Source organism: Anastrepha obliqua, chromosome 1 (genome assembly GCF_027943255.1).
Source record: "Anastrepha obliqua isolate idAnaObli1 chromosome 1, idAnaObli1_1.0, whole genome shotgun sequence".
Lineage (NCBI taxonomy): Eukaryota > Metazoa > Arthropoda > Insecta > Diptera > Tephritidae > Anastrepha > Anastrepha obliqua.
Genome location: NC_072892.1, coordinates 76,802,951 through 76,826,745, shown reverse-complemented (window position 1 = coordinate 76,826,745; position 23,795 = coordinate 76,802,951). Strand labels below are relative to the sequence as shown.

Genomic DNA, 23,795 nt, shown 5'->3' with positions numbered 1-23,795 from the left:
GAGAAGTAGTATTGAATAGCGAAGAAGGGGTTTGGCCAACGAAGATATTTTTCCTTATTGTGTGGCGATGGTATGTCCTAGGTGTAAGCGGATGAATGCTTTGATGTTGTTGAACCTAAACTTGCTGGATAGTTTGGTGTTGTTCTGTTCGGATTATGTGTGGTATATTGGTGTGTGTTGGAACTCAATGATGCCATTAGTATGTTATGTTGGCGACGGGATATAAAGTTGTATATGTCTTTTTTGTGATATATTCAAAGGTTATAAGGGGTTTGAGGCAGGCTTTGCTTTTTCGTCTGCCAGTTCATTTCCTTTGATGCCCACCTGTCCTGGTACCTATATTAGTTTCATACGATTGCCCTTAACGATCAGTTTGCTTCGAATGCAGGAGATTAAGTAGTATTTGTTCTTGATGATTGAGTTGAAGAATGCTGCAGCTTCAGCTATGTAGACGGAAGCATAGCTGGGGAGTATACCTGCTGTGATTGTTGCCCCATGAGAATCAACAACTGCAAACGAAGTATTTGTGTCGGTTTTTGAATCATCTGTAAAAATCGAGTACCATTCGGAAAGAAGAGCACTTGTGTGCTCCGTAAAAAGATGTTGGTACACTGTCGAACTTGTACTGCTCTTCGGGTGATTCTCTAAGTTTAATAGGAATTGAGATTTTGTTATCTTCCAGGACGGAGACAATTCCTTTTGGCGAAGGGAAGGATAAAGGATGCTGAGTTCTCTGGCGTATTCGACGCAGATTGAAATTGCCGATATGCGTCTGGGAGGTTTTTTAGGATGCAGCTCGGATAATATTATACATTCTCGAAAAGTTTGTTGTTATGACAAAGGAAAAGCTTGGGTATAAGTCTCTTTATGTTAAGTTCATATCATTCTACTAGTATATATTTTATTGGTGATGTAGGGAAAGCGCGAATGCTTCTTCTTACATCCATGTGGTATGGGAAGTAAAGCACTTTGATGGTACTTTTAGCGCAGTTACCATAGATGAGGAGCCCATAATCTATCTTGGATAGCACTAGTGCTTTCGTTGTATTAACTAACGTAGAATAGTTGATTAAACAATGTTTGGATGATAGATATTTAATAATGTTTAATCTGGCAATCAGTTGTTTTCTTAGATATGAACAGTGTTCTCTGAAAGTTATTTTTTTATCGAAAATTACCCCCAAAAATTTAAGGCTATCTGTATTTAATATTTGAGTGTTATTGTAAATTAGTGTAAAGTAGTTACATTTGCGTTTACGGCAAGTATGAAAATTCTTGTATTTGTTTATATTCACGTTCGCGCCCGAAGATATGAACCAGATTCTTAAATCAGCAAGTATATTACTGAAGTCCTGTTTAACAATATTTAGGTTACTTATTTTGGAATACAACAATAGATCATCTGCGTAGCATATATACGAAACATTACTATACTTATTCATGATGTATTATAGCAAATTTCATTGGAAGCAGCTATGAACAAAACCACAGAAAGTGGAGAGCTCTGAGGTATACCATTGTACAGGGTTTTCCAATAACAGGTGTTACAGATGAATGAATTGCGCTATCGAGAGATGTTTAACGATTTTTTATGGCCGGAATTGGATGGTATTAATCTGGGCAAAGTTTATTTTGAACAAGACGGCGCCACGTGCCACACAAGCAACGGAAATATTGACCTTTTACGGGAGAAGTTTCCGGACCGCGTTATTTCTCGAAGAGGTGATCACAATTGGCCACCGAGATCTTGTGATTTAATACCTTGCGACTTTTTTCTTTGAGGTCACGTGAAAGAGAAGGTCTACGCCAACAGTCCAGGGTCGATTCAAGACCTCAAAGATGGAGTTCGCGAGGCTATTGAGGACATAGGGCTGCCACTTTGCAATTCGGTTATGGAAAATTTCATGAAAACGATATTGTCCTGTAAGCGTGGTCGTGGTGGTCATTTGCCTGATGTTATTTTCTACTATTAACGGCATACCTTCCTCTTTATAATGAAATAAACATCCGATCGTTTATATAATATTAAAAAATAGCATTTTTCTTTGAATATCAAAATAGCACCTCTTATTAAAAAACCCTTTATAAAGAAAATAGGTCGGGGCATGTGTTGTTTACTTTGGAAACAAATCTACGATTGGTGAGAAAAGCATGGACTATTGTGGTGTTCAAGAAAACTATTATAGTTGTTGTGGACTTATAAAATCGTTGTTTGAAATATGTCCCGAGATGCGTTGGGCTACTATTTTTTCAAAAACTTTACCTAAATAGCTGAGTAGTGAAATTGGTCTGAAGTCTGAGACTTCTATTGCTGGGTTGTTGGTTTTTGGAATGGGGATAATAATGGCATTTTTCCAGGTTTGTGGATAGATACCTTGATATAAAACGTTATTGTACAGGTCGTTAAAGTTGTAGTTCAGGTACGTGTTTTTTCTGAAATGAAGGTGGTGTGAAAATTTGAATCCTTAGAGTACTCAGACCAATAGACTGCGTAATGGTTAGCCATTTTTAGCGATTTTTTATATGAATTGATGGTTTGATTCTTGATCCGCCGCAGTTGCGTTTTATATTGTCCCTTCGATCAGTTTTATTTTTGACTACTTTTTCCAATAAATCTGAATAATAAATCTCAATGAGCCCGAAAAGCTAAAATGCGACGCAAACGGTAGTCATTTGGCTTCAATTCTTGCATGAGCTATATTTTATGGGTACGTAATCGACATATCGGCGTCATCTTCAATACTTCGATCTAAGAACTTCACCAACAGATTTATTTATTTTTTCAAAGTAAATTTCCACAATTTGGAAGCGTTGTTCAGGCGTTAAACGATTATGATGACTTACCAAACCTTACTGAAAAGAAATGACAATACAGTTTGCCATCTCAGCTGACAAATCTTTGTTATCGATATCAATAGTTTTTATGCGGCTAAAAAAACACCCTTATATAACCGATTTTCGAAAAAAAATAGTTTACACTTTTTTTATCCTCACATATCGAGAAAAATTTTAAGACATAAGTAAAAGATATAAAAGTTATTCTAATGAGAATAAACATATTAATGTTTGCATTGATCATTCTTAAGTGAAGTTGGCCAACACAGAACACAGAAATCGAAAGCAATACATTTGAATTATGAAACTTCATACGTATTTATAAACTTTTTTTCAAGGACAGCAAACTTGAATTAAGTACATAGGAATTGGAGAGTCTGGTTCTTGGGTAAAAAAATTGTTATTATTTAAAAGCCAGTGCGATCGGCTATGGAGACTGGGTATACAAGGTACATTGCCAAACTTCGTTAGTATGCAAATATATGCGTATTATAATTAAGTCCAAGTCGGGGGAACACATTCCCCGCGTTGTCTGGAACACATTTCATAATATATGTATGTAAATCTTTTATTTCTGAGATATAGATAGTACAATATTTTGTTTGAACTCACCTTATCTCCTGGAAGAATACCTGCGGGCAACTTCGTCACAGGTGCAGCTGAAGTAAATACAGGCGGTTGGTCCTGCACGTCTTGTACAATGACTACGAGTTCAAGCCCAGCTATATTGCGGCTATCTTGGCCAGGCTCGGCGTATGCGTCCTATTGCAATGGAAAGAAAAGCTCATTTATTTAGCATAAATTCAATCATAGAAGGTTAGGTAAGTAAGCAGTTTTCTCGCTCCATTTTGACAAATCGGCTCCCTTATTTGAAAACATGTTATTTCTACACAAATATACGTACATATTTTATGAAAAAACTTTTAAATTGTAGTACAAATTAAACTTTTGGTGCAAATTATATGGTCGGCAACACCATTTCCACTTTGAGACTTTACCTTGTTATTATTCGTTGAAAATAATTTATCTGTTTGTAAACGTTCAAGTAAGTAAATACTGTATAATAATAAAAGCTAATTATTTTGTAAATTAATGTCGTTTTTCACTATTTATGGTAGGTCGATTATGTCTTCCAGATCAGACATTTGTAAAAATTCTTCTTAAACTTTTTCATTCATAGGCTTTTAGAACAGCGTTTTTGCTGATATAATAGTGACCACTTTACATATGATACAATACGTAAACTACAGTTAGTAAGTTCTGTTAGAATATTTACTAATAAATTGTTTATAAAGTTTTTATTTTTATTTAGTTTACTCAAGCTCCGTCAACTTCGACACCTGTAATGGAAACGGGAAAGCGTGACAGAACAGAGGATTTCTCTGTAGCGTTACACTCTTCCGGAAACGAAACGGGGTCTGTGCCAACGACCGGGAAGTGGAGAAAGGCAAAGAAGAGGAAAGTCGAGAGACGAAATTCGGAAATGCCTGCATCCTCGACCCAATCCAAGGCAGACAAACCTTTGCCTAACAAGGCAAAGGCTAAGTGACCTAAAATGGCGAATGACACTCTTCCGTCAACGTCTGGCGAATCATTCGCGAGAATGGCAGCAAAGGCAATGACGGTGGAGATACATACCGACAAACAAGACGGTCTACTGTCCAAAGGGCAACAAGACTATCTTGACAGCTATCTTTGGGAAGCTATCGGTGAGTCGAAAGACGCGCCGACTTTCGAGGGGAAAAGCGTGGTGGACGGCATCGTAAAGGTGCACTGTTCCAATGCTTTTTCCCGAGAATGGCTGGAAAAAGAGATATCAAAAATTCCAGCCTGCGAAAACAGCAAGTTCATTCTTGTTGAGAGTAGCAAAGGAAGGTTGGTACGAGCGAGTGTGTGGATTCCGGGTACTTCCAGTAGTTGAGCAGAACTTCTCACACGCTTCCGTGTTCAGAACAAAGATCTTGACACGACTCTCTGGAGAGTATACTCGTGCACCAGGCAGAAATCTGCTACCACTTCGGAGGCGGGTTCCCATTTAGAGACCCAAACAGAAGAGGACTGGGCTAATCATCGACTTATACAGAGAGAATATAAGAAAAAAGTACAGAAAGCCAAACTTGAATCCTAGAAAAATTTCTGCAGTAACGTCGAAGAAATGAGGGAAACAGGGAGACTTTGTAAGGTCCTTCATTTAGACCGCTCAGTAAGGCTGGATTCCATTCGAAAACCTGATGGTTTATACACCATTTCCAAATCGGAAACGTTTAATGCTCTACTCGAAACCCATTTTCCGGGTAGTAGAACTCTTTCTGAAGTAGAGAATGGCATGAACAATAACGGTAGCAACGGTGGAACCTCTAGGTACAGCTGGTATGTTGCTAGTCGGATAGTGACAAAGGAATCGATAAGGTTCTCCTTGTCTTCCTTTGAGAACTTATAGTCCCCTGGACCTGACGGAATATATCCAGCAATGCTTAAAAAAGGAGGAGACAGGCTAATTGAGGCCCTGAAAAGGATCTTCACAGCCTGTCTTGCATTTGGTTATATACGATCCCATTGGCGTAAGAGTAGTATTTATTCCGAAACCCGGAAAAGATGACTATTCTCTGGCAAAAAGTTTTAGACTAATCAGTTTGACATCGTTCGTGTTGAAAAGTCTGGAACGAGTGGTGGAGAAACATATTCGAGTGGAGGTATTGCCGAGAAGTCCACTTAGTAGAAATCAACACGCTTACCAGAGTGGAAAATCATGTGAATCAGTCTTACACGATCTTGTTAGCACGATTGAAGCCGGGCTGGAAGCTGACGAATACACAATGGACATTGAGGGGGCTTTTGATAATGCCACTTTCGGCTCGATATGCTCTTCTGCCGAACGACACGGAGTTAATCAAACCATTGTAAAATGGATATATTCCATGCTCTCTGAGGGGCTGTTAACCGCTGGTGGGAGCAGTGACGAACAAATCACAGTCAGGGCCAAGCAAGGATGTCCCCAAGGGGGTGTTCTTTCTCCGCTGCTGTGGTGCTTCGTCGTAGACTCTCTATTAGTGGAGATGCAGGAACTCGGTCTTCACGTCCAAGCATATGCGGACGATGTCTGTAAGCTAACATCGGATACATCCTTAAGGAGGCTTTGCACGAAAGTGCAGAGGATTCCTGACAAAATCGATGACTGGTGCATGAGACAAGGTCTTTCCGTTAATCCGAACAAAACAACCATAGTCTTGTTTACTAGAAAACGGAAATTGGATGGACTCAGCCTTCCAACACTGAAAGGTGTGACACTTGGTCTTTCCGATGAAGTCAAATATCTAGGAGTAATCTTGGATAAGAAGTTGACTTGGGAGACACACGTTTCACTGAAGGTGAATCGTGCATTGACGATTTTTCAACAATGCCGTAGAGCCTTTGGTAAAACCTGGGGTCTGAAAACTGCTGTGGTCCTATGTATATATACAGCACTTATCAGACCAATCATCACTTACGCCTCTGTGGTCTGGTGGCGACGCAGCATGGTTAAGTCCACACTCCGGGAACTATACAGGCTGCAAGGAAGCGTATGTTAATGCATTACGGGTGCCATGAGTACAATCTCCCTAAATGCTATGCTTGATTTGCTCCCCCTGGATCTTAAGATACAACAGGAAGCAATAAAACAATGTGTAGACTCCATAAATATGGGTTTCTGCACGAAGATGGAACTTCGGGACACAGAGAAATCTTTAAGTTGCTATCGGAGCAGTATCCACTGTTTTTGGCACCCAAAGATGACCTGATACCCACAGTTTCATTTGGAAAGAAATTTGATGTCAGAATGAACGATGGGTCCAAGAATGAAACAGGGTCTGGAGCCGAATGGTACTTAAACGATAGTAATAAGTATCACTATGCTATGGGGGAAATGGCAACTGTTTTCCAAACAGAAGTTTTTGCCATCCTGAAAGTAGCCGAATGGATAATCGAGAGGAGATGGAGCGGGAAACAGATTGGAGTTTTCAGTGACAGTCAGGCTGCACTGAAGGCCCTGGACGAAGTAAACCTCAAAGATTGTTCAAGAATGTAAGAAGAAGCTTAATTCTGTCGCAAAACAAAACAGGCTTGTACCTATATGGGTTCCGGGACACTCCGGTGTTCAAGGAAACGAAATTGCCGACGAATTGGCCAACTGTAGATCAGCGGTGCTCCCACAGGGGCCAGAGCCAATAATCGGAATCAGTACCGCAGGAATCAAGAATTGGATCAGCGGTTATGTAGGCAATCTACATAAAGAACGATGGTCCGGTCTGGAACCCTGCAGAACTGCAAAGCCTTTTGTGACAAGTCCGAACAGAGAACTGTCAAACTCTCTACTAAAACTTAGAAGGAAAGACATTCGGTTGGTGGTCGGCATCATTACAGTACACAACCCATGAGGTCAGCATATGACCGCCATTGGAATCATAGAGGACCCGGTATGCCTGTCATGCTGGGAGGAGGCGGATAGCACTTTCTCTGTGAGTGTCCTGCCTTCGCTAGAGCACGGCTACGAGTATTGGGTTCCGATATCATGAGAATGAGTAATATTCGTTCTCTAAAACTGGAGGATGTTTACAGATTTGCCAAAGAATATGGAAAATTCTCACAGGACTAACTATCTCTATCTGTGTCTCTATTCTTTCCTATCTCTTTCTCTGATACTTTTCTCTTTCCCTCCTTGACTGTCTTCCCCCTTTCCAGAGCTTTAAATACAGGGTGGCTGATGAATTTTGCTACATTAAGAAACTCAAATAACTTTTTTTTTGTGTATCTTCTTCTTCTTAATTGACGCTATAACCGCTTACGCGATTTTGGCCGAGTTTAACAAAGCGCGCCAGTCGTTTCTTTCTCGTGCTAACCGGCGCCTGTTGGACACACCAAGTGAAGCCAAGTCCTTCTCCACCTGATCTTTCCAACGCAGAGGAGGCCGTCCTCTTCCTCTGCTACCACCAGCTGGTACCGCATCGAATACTTTCAAAGCCGGAGCGTTTGTATCCATTCGGACGACATGACCCAGCCAACGTAGCCGCTGGATCTTTATTCGCTGCGCTATGTCTATGTCGTCGTAAAGCTCATACAGCTCATCGTTCCATCGTCTGCGATATTCGCCGTTGCCAACGTGCAAAGGTCTAAAAATCTTACGCAGAATCTTTCTCTCGAACACTCCAAGCGTCGCTTCATCGGGTGTTGTCATCGTCCAAGCTTCTGCGCCATACGTTAGGACGGGCATGATGAGGGCCTTGTAGAGTGTTAGTTTTGTTCGTCGAGAGAGGACTTTACTGCTCAGTTGCCTACTTAGTCCAAAGTAGCACTTGTTGGCAAGAGAGATTCTACGTTGGATTTCAAGGCTGACATTGTTATCGGTGTTAATGCTGGTTCCTAAATAGACGAAGTCCTTTACGACCTCGAAATTATAACTGTCTACAGTGACGTGGGTTCCGATACGCGAGTGCGCCGACTGTTTGTTTGAAGACAGGAGGTACTTCGTTTTGTCCTCGTTCACCACCAAACCCATTCGCTTTGCCTCTTTATCCAGTTTGGAGAAGGCAGAACTAACAGCGCGGTTGTTAAGGCCAATGATGTCAATATCATCGGCATACGCCAACAATTGTACGCTCTTATAAAATATTGTGCCTGAGCGATTAAGTTCTGCGGCTCGTACAATGCTCTCCAACATCAGGTTAAAGAAGTCACACGACAGCGAGTCACCCTGTCTGAAACCTCGTTTGGTATCAAACGGCTCGGAGAGGTCCTTCCCAATTCTGACGGCGCTGCTGGTGTTAAGCAACGTCATCTTACATAGCCGTATTAGTTTTGCGGGGATACCAAATTCAGACATAGCGGCATACAGGTAACTCCTTTCCGTACTGTCGAATGCAGCTTTGAAGTCGACGAAAAGATGGTGTGTGTCGATTCTCCTTTCATGGGTCTTTTCCAAGATTTGGCGTATTGTGAATATTTGGTCAATGGTAGACTTTCCAGGTCTAAAGCCACACTGATAATGTCCAATCAGTTCGTTGACGGTGGGCTTCAGCCTTTCACACAATACGCTCGCTAGAACCTTATAGGCGATATTTAGAAGACTAATCCCGCGGTAATTGGCACAAATTGCAGGATCACCCTTCTTATGGATTGGGCAGAGCACACTTAAATTCCAATCGGCAGGCATGCTTTCATCCGACCATATTCTGCATAGGAGCTGATGCATGCACCTTACCAGCTCCTCGCCGCCATGTTTGAATAGCTCAGCCGGCAGTCCGTCGGCGCCCGCGGCTTTGTTGTTCTTTAGCCGCGTTATCGCTATTCTCACCTCGTCATGATCGGGTAACGGAACGACAATTCCGTCGTCAACGATTGGGATATCGGGATCTTCACTTTCTCTGTGACATGCGCAGCTGTCACTGTTTAATAGGTTCGAGAAGTGTTCCCTCCATAATTTAAGATTGCTCTGTACGTCAGTCACCAGTTCGCCGTCTTTGTTCTTACAGGAAAACGCCCCGGTCTTGAAACCTTCTGTAAGCCGCCGAACTTTCTGGTAGAATTTTTGGGCGTTGTTCCTGTTGGCCAGCATCTCAAGCTCTTCGCACTCACGTATTTCGGCCTCTCGTTTCTTCTTTCGGATAATACGTCTCTCTTCCTTTTTCAGCTCTCTGTAGCGATCCCACATGGCTCGCGTTGCGCCCGATCGCAGCGTGGCTCTATAAGCGGCATCTTTTCTTTCGGCGGCAGCATGACATTCCTCGTCGTACCAATTGTTTTTTCGGGCTCGCCGGAATCCGATTTCTTCTTCGGCGGCGGTACGTAGGGAACGAGAAATGTGGCTCCATTGCTCGCGCATGCCGATTTGTTGGGCAGTGCTTTCGGAGAGCAGGAGTGAGAGTCGAGTGGCGAATCTTCTGGCTGTCTGTTGTGATTGCAGCTTTTCGATGTCGAACATTCTTTGCGTAGGTAGATGTACGTTTTTTGCTGCACAGAGGCGGGTGCGCAGCTTGGCTGCAACAAGGTAATGATCCGAGTCGATGTTGGGTCCTCGGATCGTGCGTACATCTAATACACTAGAAGCGTGTCTTCCATCTATCACAACATGATCGATCTGGTTTCGCGTTTTTCGATCAGGAGACAGCCAGGTAGCTTGGTGTATCTTTTTATGCTGGAATCTGGTGCTGCAGACTACCATGTTTCGGGCCCCGGCGAAGTCGATCAGCCTCTGTCCGTTACCGGATGTTTCGTTGTGCAGGCTGAATTTTCCGACTGTGGGACCAAAAATTCCCTCCTTGCCCACCCTGGCGTTGAAGTCGCCAAGCACGACTTTTATGTGTATGGAATTCATTTATTTTTTTTTTCAAGTTGAAGGTCATTAAATTCTATTAAATGTAGCTTAACTAGTTTTAAAAATAATTGAATTTAAATGCCCCCCATGCTCGTTGACACAAGTGCGGCATCTTAGTAAAAAGTTGTTCATTGCTGCTTTGAGAGTTGCGACAGGAATAGCCGCAATTGTTGCCCGAATGGATTGTTTTAGTTCATCCAAATTTGTTGGCTTTGTTTTATAAACTTCTTGTTTACATAAACTCCACAAGAAAAAGTCAGGTGCAGTAAGGTCAGGCGACCTAGGGAGCCAACGAAATTCGGAGTTTCTTGAAATCAGTTTATTGGGAAATTTTCGTCGCAACTCTGTCATAACAGTCTGGGCTATGTGAGGCGTTGCCCCATCTTGTTGAAACCACACAGAGTTGAAAGGAATTCTCTTTCGGCGTAGTTCTGGATAGAAAAATTCTTTCAGCATTTTCAAATAACGGTCTCCAGTAACCGTAATGGTGTGACCATTTTCTTCAAAAAAATAAGGCCCGACAATACAGCGTGAAGAAACCGCACACCACACTGTCACGCGAAGAGGATGCAATTCCGCCTCGTGGAGTATCTGTGGGTTAGAAGTACTCCATATTCGACAATTTTGTTTGTTCACATTGCCGTTTAAATCGAAATGGGCCTCATCAGACATGAAAAGGCAGTTTAACATGTTTTGGTCTTCTTCCACCATTTGCAGGATCTTCTGGCAAAATTCCAAGCGAATCGGCAAGTCTGCTGCATTCAGTTTGTTAACCATTTGAATTTTGTAGGGAAATAAGTCTAAATCTTTGTGCATTATTGTTTGCAAAGACTGTCGGCTGACACCAAGTTGAGCAGATAAGCTTCTTGTTGAAACCCTTGGATTGCTTTGTATAGCTGCAGCTACAGCAGCGATCGTTTCCTCCGTCCGAACTGGTGGGTTTCGATGATAAGGCCTTCTTGCGACTGTTCCTTGCTCAGCAAAATTATTCACCAGTCTCATTATGGTCCATCTGCTCGGGGGATCGCCGTCAAACATCCGCCTGTACTCTCTCTGTGCCAAAACTACGGACTCCAGTGCGTGATAGCGGCGGACTATCCAAATTCTTATTTGCGTGTCCCAGTTATCCATTTTAATAAATTTTAAAGATCAATCTGCAAATTAAAATAAAAATGGAACAGATAACTTAAAAAGAAAAAAAGTTATTCAATTTTTTTTTGGTAGCGGCTTTCATCAGCCACCCTGTACAATGGGCTTTTTAGCCTGAGTGTTTTAGGAGCCACCAAATCTCCTGGTGCTCCTTGGCTCGACCTTTTCAAATTTCATTTCAGTAAATTTGTAATTTTTGTTGCAAACAATTTTAACTCTTCTAACTCCAAATTTTTTCTTATGTTTAGAAATGATCGACTGAACTTCTGTTTTCGCAATGTCTTTACGGTAACATATGTACATGTATTGTTTTGCACGAAATACGAAATTAAACTTTCTGTTTTATCCCATTCCTGTCGTTTAAGTATATTTTGACTTTAAGGACTTTAGGGAAATATTCTTGTAATAAATTTAACACATTATATTCCCTTATTATGACTATTTTTTGTTCCTTCCCAGAAAATAGATATAAATCTAATTGCGAGATTAGATTCTTAAAATGTTCCTCGGATATATTCCTGGTTATTTTTAACGTATCTTGGCAGTCAAATCTGTATCAAAAACAATGGCTTAACAAGTTACTCTCTCAATGCATAATATAACTATTTATGATATTTCAGGAATAAAAGTTTGTAAAAAAAGTTGTGAAACGTACATTAACGTCCATACAATACTGAAATGAGCAAATTTGCCACATCTGGTAATGCAAAGGTTACTAAACATATATGTATAAGAGTGATCAAATTTTCCAAAATGTTTTTATTTACTAGCAGCATTTTCTTTTTAATGTAATGAAAACACTCCTTTAGAGACTCCATTTTTTAACTTTTGTCTCATTTCACATCTAACTAATATTTGTTTTACAACTACGAACTAACATAAAACACATATGTACATAAGTAACATGGTATAGTTCTGCGTGCTCTTGTGTTAGGTAAACATCGAAAATATTCTAAATAAATATTACATATGCTTAAAGAAAAAACTATAGTTTTTCTGTTGTTTTGTTTTAAGGTAGATTCAATAACCAATGTAGGTACTTGTTTTTCTCTTATTACAGGACTAAATAGCTACTTTACGTACTTTTTACTACCTTTAGGCTAGAAGGGGAAAACATTTTTCTCTCTTTCCCCATCTTTCGTAAATATTATACAACCCATGAAGCAATAATTAAAGGTGATGTAAGTAGCCTAATTTTCACCCTGTGTTAGCCATCTTGAAGCTACTTAATAAATCCGTGTTGTCCTCTTGGAAAAGCTACTTTTTATTTCAGAGCAAATTCTAAAGAAAAAGTACTCAAAAGCGTAGAAATTAAAATTTTTGCTGAGAAAGTTAGCGGGCAATATTGTTTTGCCTATTCCATTTTGCTTAGACCTTCGCATCTTTACATTCTATTGAAAGTTCTGTGAAAATTACATTGATAAATAGCTGCTACATAGCCACATTTAGGTAAGTCTTTTGTTGCAGATTATCAATCTGATTTTTTGTTAATAACTGCTTAAAATTTATTTACACAGGTGTGAAAAAATTTGTACACAACGCAAAATTAATACTTCGTTGCTCCACCTTTTTGCGTTTCAACGGCTTGGCATCGATTCCACTAACTTTTTGCAAACATCAGGGCTTATTTTATTCCATTCTTCCTGCAGAGCAATTTTCAAGAGTTGAATTGATGTACACTGCCTTTCCTGCGTCCGGCGACCTAATTCATCCCACAAATGCTCAATGGCATTGAGGTCGGGACTTTGTGCAGGGGTTTTTATTACCTTTGAACAGTTATATAACAACCAGCTCTTGACGTCATATGAGGAATGTTTGGGATCGTTGTCCTGGTAGAATTGAAAACTACTTTCGATGCCTAGTTTTCTCACGCTTTCTTTCAAATTTTGTTTCAAAATTGTCATTATTCCATCAATGAAATGCAATTTTCCAACTCCTGACGCCGCCATGCATCCCCAAACCATTACAGATCCACCACCGTGTTCAACCGTTTTTCTTAAATTCTTGCCTTCCAGATCCTTGTTCGGTTTGCGCCACACTTTACCTTTGCCCGACTTTAAATGTGAGACAGAGAAGTGGCCTTTTTCAGTTTTTTATACATTAGCATTTTATAAAGCAACTTGGAATATATTTTTTTTTGTTGTTTTTAAATAAAACAATTTTTGTGAAAAATCAGAAAAAGGTAGAACTGTTTTCTTTCATCAAAACATAGATATTATGTCTAGAAGTTTTCGTATGCATCTGCCCGACTTTGAATGTGAGTGACTGTATATAAATTTATCTTTTTTTAACACAGATTTTCTACTTCTAACTTTGAAGGTAATCTCGTTAAAAAATCAAATGTATGATTAGCGGACGTGACGAAATAAAAGTGGTTTTTCCTCGTTAAGAGTTTCCACTATTCTCAAGTTGTTTTATTTTTTACTTCAGTGTAGGTTTACAAATGGCACATATAGATTCCAATCCGATGCATGGTCAAAATACATACATATATGACACAAATCCATGGGAATAGTTAAGTTAAAAATATAAATAATTAAGTACCACTTATAAAATAACATAAAACTATGGCTTACAACGACCTTTTTCAATTTTTTACTACATTTTCAGAAAGGGGATAAACGTATGCCCTTTTTTCCCTTGCTTCCAAATTGCATCAATGGATTAAGTAGCATCCGAAATCAGTTGTCAAACTTTACTTAACCTTGTATAATTGAATCATGATACAACCCTAAAATAAGGGAGTGTCAAAGCGCCCTTGTCATTACTTACGTAACCTTCTATAATTGAATCATGATTTATGCCTATGTTGGTAAAAAAAATAAAATTTTACCGACATAAATAGTCATTGATAATTTTTTATATTTTTCTTTCATAATATGCTTCGATACAAACACCAACGTACATATATAACAAGCAAGCTCAGCCGTTGGAATTTGCTTTTCAAGTGGATAAACTTTTCGAAAATAATCAACTTTTCGATTTTTGGCAAATATGTATAATAACTGAATTTCATGAAAGTATTTTTACTTTCTGAATATTTAATGAACAATGCTTAGATTTTCTAACACCAGCTACGCGGCGTGCCAGATGCATATATTATACAAATTTATCTTTTTCACTTCTTTATACTTACGTTGGCCAATATTGTTAGATGGTGCATCGCTTGCTTCTCGAAATCTAGTGGACCTAGCAAGAACACGGTGCCTTCTGTAGTTTCTGTTGATACAATTTTTTGCCTAATTGCAAAGAGCTGAGAACCCTAAAAATAAATCGATTAGTCATAGAGGTATGGTAAAAAATGGATAAAAGTTAAAATTACTATTTATTATTTATTCGACTAATGCATTTACGATTGTCGCCAAAACTTGTGGTTTTACTAATTGGGAACAGCTATGTAAATTTGTGAGTTTTCGAGATTATATTTGTTATTAATTTTTTAATTTTAATTAAATTTATTTGCTATACTTACTGAATATTAGTGTGAGCGCAAGGACTTGGTTTGCACCACGATTCGGGGACATAAAAAAAATTGTATAGAAATTAGAAAAAACCGAATTGAATCAGCGAATGAAAATGAGAATTTCTGAGAAGCTATTGTCAAATTTCAACTAATTCTTTAATTATATATTAAAGGAATTCACTGCGTCCACCTCGATAATAATAATACAAATACAAGCTTTTTTTTCAAATAAAATTATTCTTTGTGGTGTTACAAGTTGCTCTCCAAAGTATACAAGACTTTTAAAGATATGTAGATATATAAGTATTTCACTACATCATAAGCCGCATAATGATTTCGCATCGATACGCAAATGATTAATTGAATGAGATCAATTTGTTAATCAACCAAAACCTATTTCAATGCGGCTTCCATAAAAACTTCAAATTCTCCAAAGATAAAAAAAATTCGGGGAAACTTGACGAAATTACGATTTGCTCCATTTCATCTCATCGATCGAAACTAACTACCGATTTTGTTAATAAAAATTATATGTACATATGTATGCACATATGCAAAGTTTTTAAAAAAGTATTTTGACTTTGTATTTTATTAATGTTGAATCATTTTGTCTTTGGTTTGCATGCATCATATGTACCATTTAATACAAAAATTGTATCGCTTTGCAAATGCTTATCTTGTGCGTTAAATTGGTATTATTAAACAGTGGATTTCATTGGAGGGTTAAAAATGGAATCACAGGTATTAAAAGTAAGTTCTGTTTTTGGTTTAAATTTCCAACAAATTGTAAAAAGTGTCAGTGGCAACAAAAAAAAAAAAGCTCAGTTGCAAGCTTTAGCTGTATTATCTCCCTAAAGTTTCATTGCATTTAAAATGGAATTGTGAATACCCAACGTATATATCTGCTAAGAAATTGTAGTCACTGAGTTACATGGGTTTTTAACTTCAAATTAAAGTTTTTAATTTCAAATTAAATTTTTTTAAAAGCAAATCAAAGTTTTTTTTATTTCAAATTAAATTTTTTAAATTCAAATTAATGTTTATTAATGTAATATTGAATGTTAATGGTATAATACAAAATGAATAATAACAAGAATAAGAATCAAAAAAAGTTAAATAGAGCAATTTGTACAAAGCATTTAATGCAACGGTTGTTCTGCTACAACCAGTGGTAGTTTTCTAGACATGTCAACGTAATAATTGTTGCAACTAGTAGAAGTAACAGTGGTCATTGATTCTTCAATAATCTGTACCAAATTTTGATTATTTTGTGGATCGGCCAGCAAATTTCGTGCAGACAATTTTCTTCAGGTGATGCATTGGTGTTCATTATCATTAACTTATTTATTTTAAAATAAAGAATAATTACACAACAAGAAAAGAAAAGTTTTATTCTGTGTTTACTGCGATTGCAAAAAAAGTTTTATTGCTAAACTTTAAACAAGTGTTTAACCTTATTATCAGCAAAATAAACATATTTGGAAAAGAAAAATTAATTATCATATCATATTTCATAAACTTTAATTTGAAATTAAAAATCTTTAATTTGAATTTACAAAAATTTAATTTGAAATAAAAAAACCTTAATTTGAATGTAAAAAAAATTAATATGAAATTAAAAAAACTTTAAGTGTTTAAGGTAAAACTCCATAAATATGGAAATTAACATAATATAACCTAACCCAACCTATATTTACCATTAAAAATGTCTTTAGGAGTTTATAATAAAATTGAATAGCGTATATTTTTGGGGAACATTTAACCCAATTAAATTATTTGTAAAGAAAATTAACTCATATACCTAAGTTCTTATTTAATTACAGATTTTCTTAAATAAAGCTGTCGTCACGCCTAACGGGTTATTGAAAAATATTATTCCCTCAACTGAAAGTAACGTTATTCAATTAAAAGTTATGATGACGTCAATAATAAAATTTCATTGAAGGAGTATCATTTTTCCATAAACGATGGATACACAGAGAAAGATTACGTACATGACACAGGAACAGTTTTTAAGAATTGCAAAAACGTTTTTTAAAACAATTAACCTTGTTGAATAGTTGTAAATTACTAAAATTATTTTAAATTATTAATAAATTTTATGAGTGCAGTTTATGAAATTTATTACATTTTCATGCATCCTATCTGTCAATTCTTTCGTGCTTATGTATGTCTGATACCAAGCTAAATTCTTAATTCGACGCAGTTAGCCTTTGAGATAAAAAAATAGAAAATTTAATGCGGTCTTCAGTACCACCACAACCAAGGGGGGAAAGTCGGAAAATGTGTGCTGCTTGCGGACCAATACAGGATCGCATGCAACAGCAAAGCGGTAATTCCAACGATTCCACTCTGATAGGCCAATCGTCGAATATATAGACTAAATCATCTAAATCGTCGAGTCGGTCTTAACACTGCCCTTGCACTATTCCATTGCCTAGGAATCAAAGGTTAGCCAGGTAACTGCTCGAGCCTTCGCATAATGATACATGTTTTCTTAGGTGTTTGGCCGAGCTCCTTCTTCAATTTGTGGTGCGAGTCTTGATGTAGTTCCAGAAATGAACCTACAGTTTTATGCCGCCTCTGAACGGCAGATGATTTTGTATGAGGCCTTTTTCATGGCAAAAATACACTCGAAGGTTTGCCATTGACTGCCCAACTCATTTGGCTTCCTTCAACTTCATACGCTTGAATTGTAAAGCATGTCTAAGTGAGACATCGGGGTGCAACACCTTTTGACCAACTTAGGGAGTGCCCAAGTAATAAAGAAAGGAATTTTGTCATACAGGTATATGAAGTACAAGCATTTCTAGCTCATTTTTTTCATCTAATGTGGTATTGTACGGCTCACAAACTTTGTGAACGTAATCAAGAGGCTTTAAAGTTTATTAGTTACCATCTCGTACTTACCCATAATTCTAGGTAAACTGGCTTTTGGAAAAGTGGATTTTTGCGTGCTATCACGTAATCCAATTCGGTACCGCGTTTTGAATCCTGGAATATAGAGCAATTATTATTATTTAGAAAATCGTACGCTAAAAATTAAAACTTATTTTAAAATATATGTGTTATATGTATCATAGTATGGAATGTCACCTACCCGGAATGCGTGTTATTTAGGCAAGTACCGAAATTTAACTTTTTTGGCGTATTGTCTAAAACTGAAGTACCGCCCAGATGGAATTTCAAATGATGTCAAATAATTACCACAAATTATAAAACCGCATAAAATATTACATGTTTTTACAACTTGTGTTTCCTTCGGTATTATTAAAACGAACTAAATTATAAAACATTTTTAATATTTATATTACAAAGTTATTTATGTTTATTGTCTAATATTTTGTGCGACGCCCATTACGTTTTATGACTCCAAGACTTTCTTTGTCATCGAATAAATCAACAACTTCCAGAGATATGTGGTATTGTGTCAGGTTACATTGAACGCTTCAAACAGTCACTCGTTTGTTATACAATTTTTCCTACTGATTTTTAAATTCACAATCTCCCATAAGTTCTTAATATGATTGATATATGAAGAGAGAGCGGGCCTATATAAAGCCTCTTAGCATTTTGCCGCAACCATTTTTTAGATTATTTAGGATCTTTGTCCTTCTCGAACTTAATTTTAATGGCATTTGTTCCTCAACATACTAGCTGTGATACAATATTTATTTAATCTTACTCACTTTATTTCATTTAAATCTCTTTGATAATATTTGGTTTCATTAGAGCACAATACAGTTTCCCACTTCTGAACTGGCTAGTTAAGATGGGATTTGGAAAACTTAAAACTTACTTTACTGCTTATATACGAAATAAATTGAACAGGTAGGCCGCCACTGCTTTTCTTCTAGTCGTCCTAGCACTAACGACCAAAGTTAGTTCACTTTGTGGCATATATTGTCAGAAATAATATTATGTACCTTTTCAAGAAAAAAACATTTAGACGTTTTACATACAAACCATCTTTCCACCCATCAATCATGGGTATATAATTTTACAGTTTTACTTCAACGCTTAAAATATGCCATTAAACTCTGAATATATGCTTCAAAAATGCTTATAAAATCCTTATAAGTCTTAAGATATGCTTTAACATTGTATACAGAGTACGTTTAATAACTATAGCACAGGGACGTATGGACCAGTTGTGACAATTTAATTGTTTCTTCTTTTACTTTAATAATTTTCTGTGAAAATATATGTAGATCATTTGCCAACAGAAGCCATACAGACCCAAGTTTCAAACTTTATACAAATAAAAAAAAAATCTACAAATTTTCGAAAAAATTTCGAGTTAGCAGATTTAAAGCCCATTGAATTTTGGTATATTAAGCTGCAAGTTGCCATAAGAAATATAACCCAAAATTGTATATTTTTTTGTACAAAGGATACTAATTTTATCGCCTTTTTCCTAATATGCGCGACAAAAAACATAGTGTAACATATTTTGGGCTGCCCTGGTAATGAGTACGTGGAAGGAATGAAATATCGTTTACGGTATAAATTTGTGGATGAAATATGTATGAATTTATGCTTATACTAGTCCTTACCTCTGAAATCATTATAATACCCGGTTTGTGTGGAAATATGAGATCGTGGGGTGTTGTGAAATTGGTGGCTGTAATCGAACACATTTGGCTAGCCATGCCACCTTTGGTGTCCTTCACTGAAACTTGGAAATCGTAGTAGCGCCCCGGTTCCAAACGTCGCTGTAACACAACATTGGCTTGGCAAACGGAATTGTATTTTGTACATGGAAGTGATTCAATCTTAACAGTAGCAGATGCGGCATCTCCTTTAAGTTCAAATGTCAGTGGATAGTCAAACTCCTCGTCAGTGGCACGTAATCGATAAATTACAGAACCGACTTGCGCATCTGCCGGCACCAATACGAGACGCATTCGTGTCGAAGGGTCGAACTTTGGATCCACACAATGAACAATGTGTAATGGGCATAGAATGCCAATTAATATACCGAGTGTCCATATTCGAGATGTCGTTCTTGTGTTTCTCATTGAAATAGGGAGTGATAACGTAGTTAATGGGGAATACACTGAAAACCGGGAGAGTGGTTTGAATATTCTTCTCTTCTTTGGTGATAAGCCCATACCTCGTATGCAAGAACCGTGTCTTTTTCTGACGTAATGATTATGATTGTGTTTTCTGTTGTTACACCAGCTGGAAGTCATCACCGCAAACCTCACTGAAGCTCTGAAGAAAAATAACATAAATGAAATACTTTAAAATTACATGTACATCTGTGAATACTAGTGACGTTCAAATATATGAGTGTACGAGTATACTCGTATACATAAAAATACAATGCGCTAAAAACACCTATACATTTTTAATCAAAGGTAGGAAGTAAATTATTCAAGGAAGTAATATTCTGGACCCAAGGAGAAAATCAGTCTCATTGAACATGGGCGTGCAATAAACCTTTAATTAAAACACTTCTCCAACTAGACTGGGAATATATATGTATATTTATATTATTATATATGATAGGCACTTCCATTTACTTGGTGTTTGGCAGAACTCCTCCGGCTTTTTGTGCTGTGCATCTTGTGTTTTTCCACAAATGGAGCAAAAGTAAACTACGAACGGCAGATGATTTTTATGAAGAATTTTTTCTATCATTTGGTGTCTCATGCCCAGAGATTCGAACCTTGGAATATACTCCAGTGGAATTTACAGGTTCTGTAGGGAGGAAGAAGAAATCGCCAAACAGGTCGTAGCATTATGTTCAGCATAACATCGGGTAAAGGTGTGTTACAGGAAGAGCAAATAAAACTCAATAAAATAGGGGAGATACTAAAATTTATCGATCAAGTTGGTTTGCAGAAATACACTGAATCCATGAAAGGGGATTTTCCAAATAAGAGGACTGCTAATGCCTACCTGGACTAGAACTTCATCTTCTGCTCTAGGATTAGATACTGGCCTTGATCTTCCGGATCATTGTTTGATTAATGAATTACACAACCCTTCGTGAATTCTTTTAAACACACGATGTGAAGGAATCTGGCGGTTTGAATACGAGTTTGTTGCAACATAAATACAACGACAACATATCAATCGAGAACTTGTCAAATTTTAATCTATGCTTTGGATGGTGAATGAAATACTACAAGAAAACTTTTTTAATGGTTAGTATGTCTATTACTCCCGATGGTTCGTGTTGAAAAATGCAAATGCAATTCATTTTTCTCGTGCAGAAATAGTGCCTGCCCACAGGTGAATAGGTACGACAATTACACTTCTCAACAATTTTACTACTTTTGATTTTTGGGGTTCCACTATCTAATTATTATTCGCTTTATCTTATTGATGTAATAAGAATATGTAAATACAACTTTTCAAATCACTTCAAATCGCTTGCCGCAGCACTTGGGGCAAAGACAAAGAATTGTTGCTATCGACATTTAAGGCAATTGGCCAGCCGGTTCTAAACAATGCTGCGCCTTTCTGGTCGCCTGGAATCAGTGACTCGCAGGGGATAAGGCTGCAGACATCCCAAAAGACTGATATTCGGATAGCGACGGGTTGCCTCCTGATGTCTCCTCTTCAACACCATCCTCTCCCTCTGGACCCAACCTGTCGAAACAGCATTTTTCCTGGGTCTACCTTTAGATGAGGTAGACGAAGACGACCGGTGGTATACCCTACACTGACGGGGCTTATATTACTGCTAAAATAACCACAACTACTTTCCTATCACATCTCAGTCCCCGATAAAAAGCCAAGTCTAAAATTACCATTTTCCTACAAACTGAAACATTCTTTTCGGCTATTATTGATATTTTGATTAAACCACCAAGGTTTTTTGGGTCAGCAAGTTTTCCTCTTATACTGAAATTTAGTGGTATATCTCATAAGACTCAAAGAGTAATCTTCGAGCATTGTGGGCGAGTATCCTCCTTGGTAACGCGTCTCGAATGCAGCGACATATTGATGAAAGCGTTCTCTGTGTTCGTCCTTAACCAAACCCATATTTTCGGGGAGAAAGCTCAAATGTGAAAAGAATGTGAAGAAAATGCAATTTGAATGACATACTGCATCTCATTTTATAATAGTAGCCAACAACACTTTCATTTTTCGCGAATGCCACTAACTTTTGTGCGGCACGATTTTAACTTTCTCTATACAGAAAATAAGTTCGACTGTCAGTCAAATACGATGCCGGAACGGATACAGTAGACTCATCCTGGTGGCGTATCATGGCTCAGTCCACCTCAGCACATTTTAAGAACCCAAAAGTTATTTTATGATTAAGTCAGACTTTTTGATTTTAGTGTAAGCTCGCGATAAATATAACAAAATAAATCAAGACTATTAACAAGCCAATTTCAATATTAGCCATTAGACTAATGTGTACGAAAATTTTTGTTTGCAATACAACACTAAATTTTCGTACTAAGGCAAATATTGGAAAAGTTTCGTGAATACGCCATAACGACGTATCATTTTTTTATAGATTTCCAAGCCGCTTCCAACAGCATAATTCGAACTCAGCTCTTCTCAGCGATGACTGGGTTCGATATTACTGATAAGCTAATAGACCCGATTTACACGAGGAGACATCTGGAAGGGAAACATTTTGTTCAAGGGCGAAGGACGGTCGGGGAAGAGAGAAGGGATTTTGTCTCCCGTACTCGGCGACACGCTTTGCTCTTCTTATTCGTATTTCTTATCTTAAAGCAATTTTTGACAGTTGCTTCATTCGTTTTCTTCTTTTGTGGAAGAAAGTTCTAAGTTATGTGTTGGTTTTCAATCAAACGGAAGATAACAACCATGACAGACATCCGAACGCTGCTTGGGAAAAGCACGATTATTTTTGCTAGTAAAGTAGGTATAATTTAAAATAGTTATGGGACATGTTTATGTTGATTTCTAATTTTTCCCTGCATTTCTAGATACTCAAGTTAATTTTAAGTTAATTATTTACATATGAAGTATTTTTAATTTAATTTTTTTTATTCAAGTATAAGAATTTATAAATATATTTCAATAAAAAAAAAACAGCAAATTATTTATTATTTAACCAGTTGGCATTTTTCATTCATATATAATATTTAAGAAACTGTTGTCGAACGCTCTCTGCTTTACATGTAAGCGCGTGCTAGAATACATCCGAACCAGACGATGCTAAAGTATTAAATGTCAAAATGTCGCGGAAACATTTTTGCCCGTGTGTACGCGAATGAAACATCAAAAGAGAATTTCCAGTGTCTCACTTCCAGATGTCTCCTCGTGTAAATCGGGACATACGCTTCACGCGTTCGACTATGCACAATAAAAGGAACGTTTTAAGAGTTCAAAACGATTTGTCGTTTGAGAGGAGAACATTAATGCCAACCTTGAAATCCAACGTAGAATAATACATAGCATGCAAATAACTGTTGACCGTTTTATTCTTTACGCCCTATTCGTGAACACAACCGAAAAAAGCATACACACTCGCTCTCGCTTTGACCAATAGACTTCGTTTCTTTTTGTTTTTGTTTTCTCTTGAGTGCATTGAGTTCAGCCATTCGTTTGACACTCTTTTAAGAACATCGTGTAAGGAGAGATACGATTAACGTTCGCAAAATGAGACTCAGTAAGTGAGCAAATGACTGAAAAAGTCAATGCAAACGGTTTCCACATTCTTCAAGAAATGAATTTTTTTTTAAGAACAATTTAAATTTATTTTCAATTATTTATTAGAAGTTGAACTTAATAACTAATAAAGCGTTAAGCGTTATTGGGTTCATGCCAAGTGGTTCATAAATTGGATGCATTATTTCTCTAAACCCTCCACTGTTCAGGAACAGAAATGGTTTTCTATCGGTGGTGACAATTTTTAATATTGAAGAAACAATTGAATTTTCACTCGGGTGATACGTCACTTTTCTTTTCTCCTCGTTATTGTCCCATTCTTTATAAATTTTCGCATGTTTTGTAGTTAAATTAGTTTTAAATTTGTAGCATGAGTGCCTGACAATTTCAAAC

General features: G+C 37.4%; 1 protein-coding gene across 1 annotated transcript in view; it reads right to left on the bottom strand.

Moving 5' to 3' along the window:
* Positions 1 to 23,795, bottom strand: part of LOC129242001 (cadherin-86C) — a 73,208-nt gene that overhangs the window by 25,941 nt on the left and 23,472 nt on the right. Inside the window, exons 3-7 of the mRNA XM_054878568.1 lie at positions 19,912 to 20,012; positions 19,352 to 19,854; positions 17,706 to 17,789; positions 14,469 to 14,594; positions 3,448 to 3,597 (exon numbers count right to left, since the gene is read on the bottom strand). Coding sequence (XP_054734543.1) covers positions 3,448 to 3,597; positions 14,469 to 14,594; positions 17,706 to 17,789; positions 19,352 to 19,854; positions 19,912 to 19,990 — 942 coding nt within the window. The 5' untranslated portion in view covers positions 19,991 to 20,012. The remainder of the gene's footprint in view (positions 1 to 3,447; positions 3,598 to 14,468; positions 14,595 to 17,705; positions 17,790 to 19,351; positions 19,855 to 19,911; positions 20,013 to 23,795) is intronic.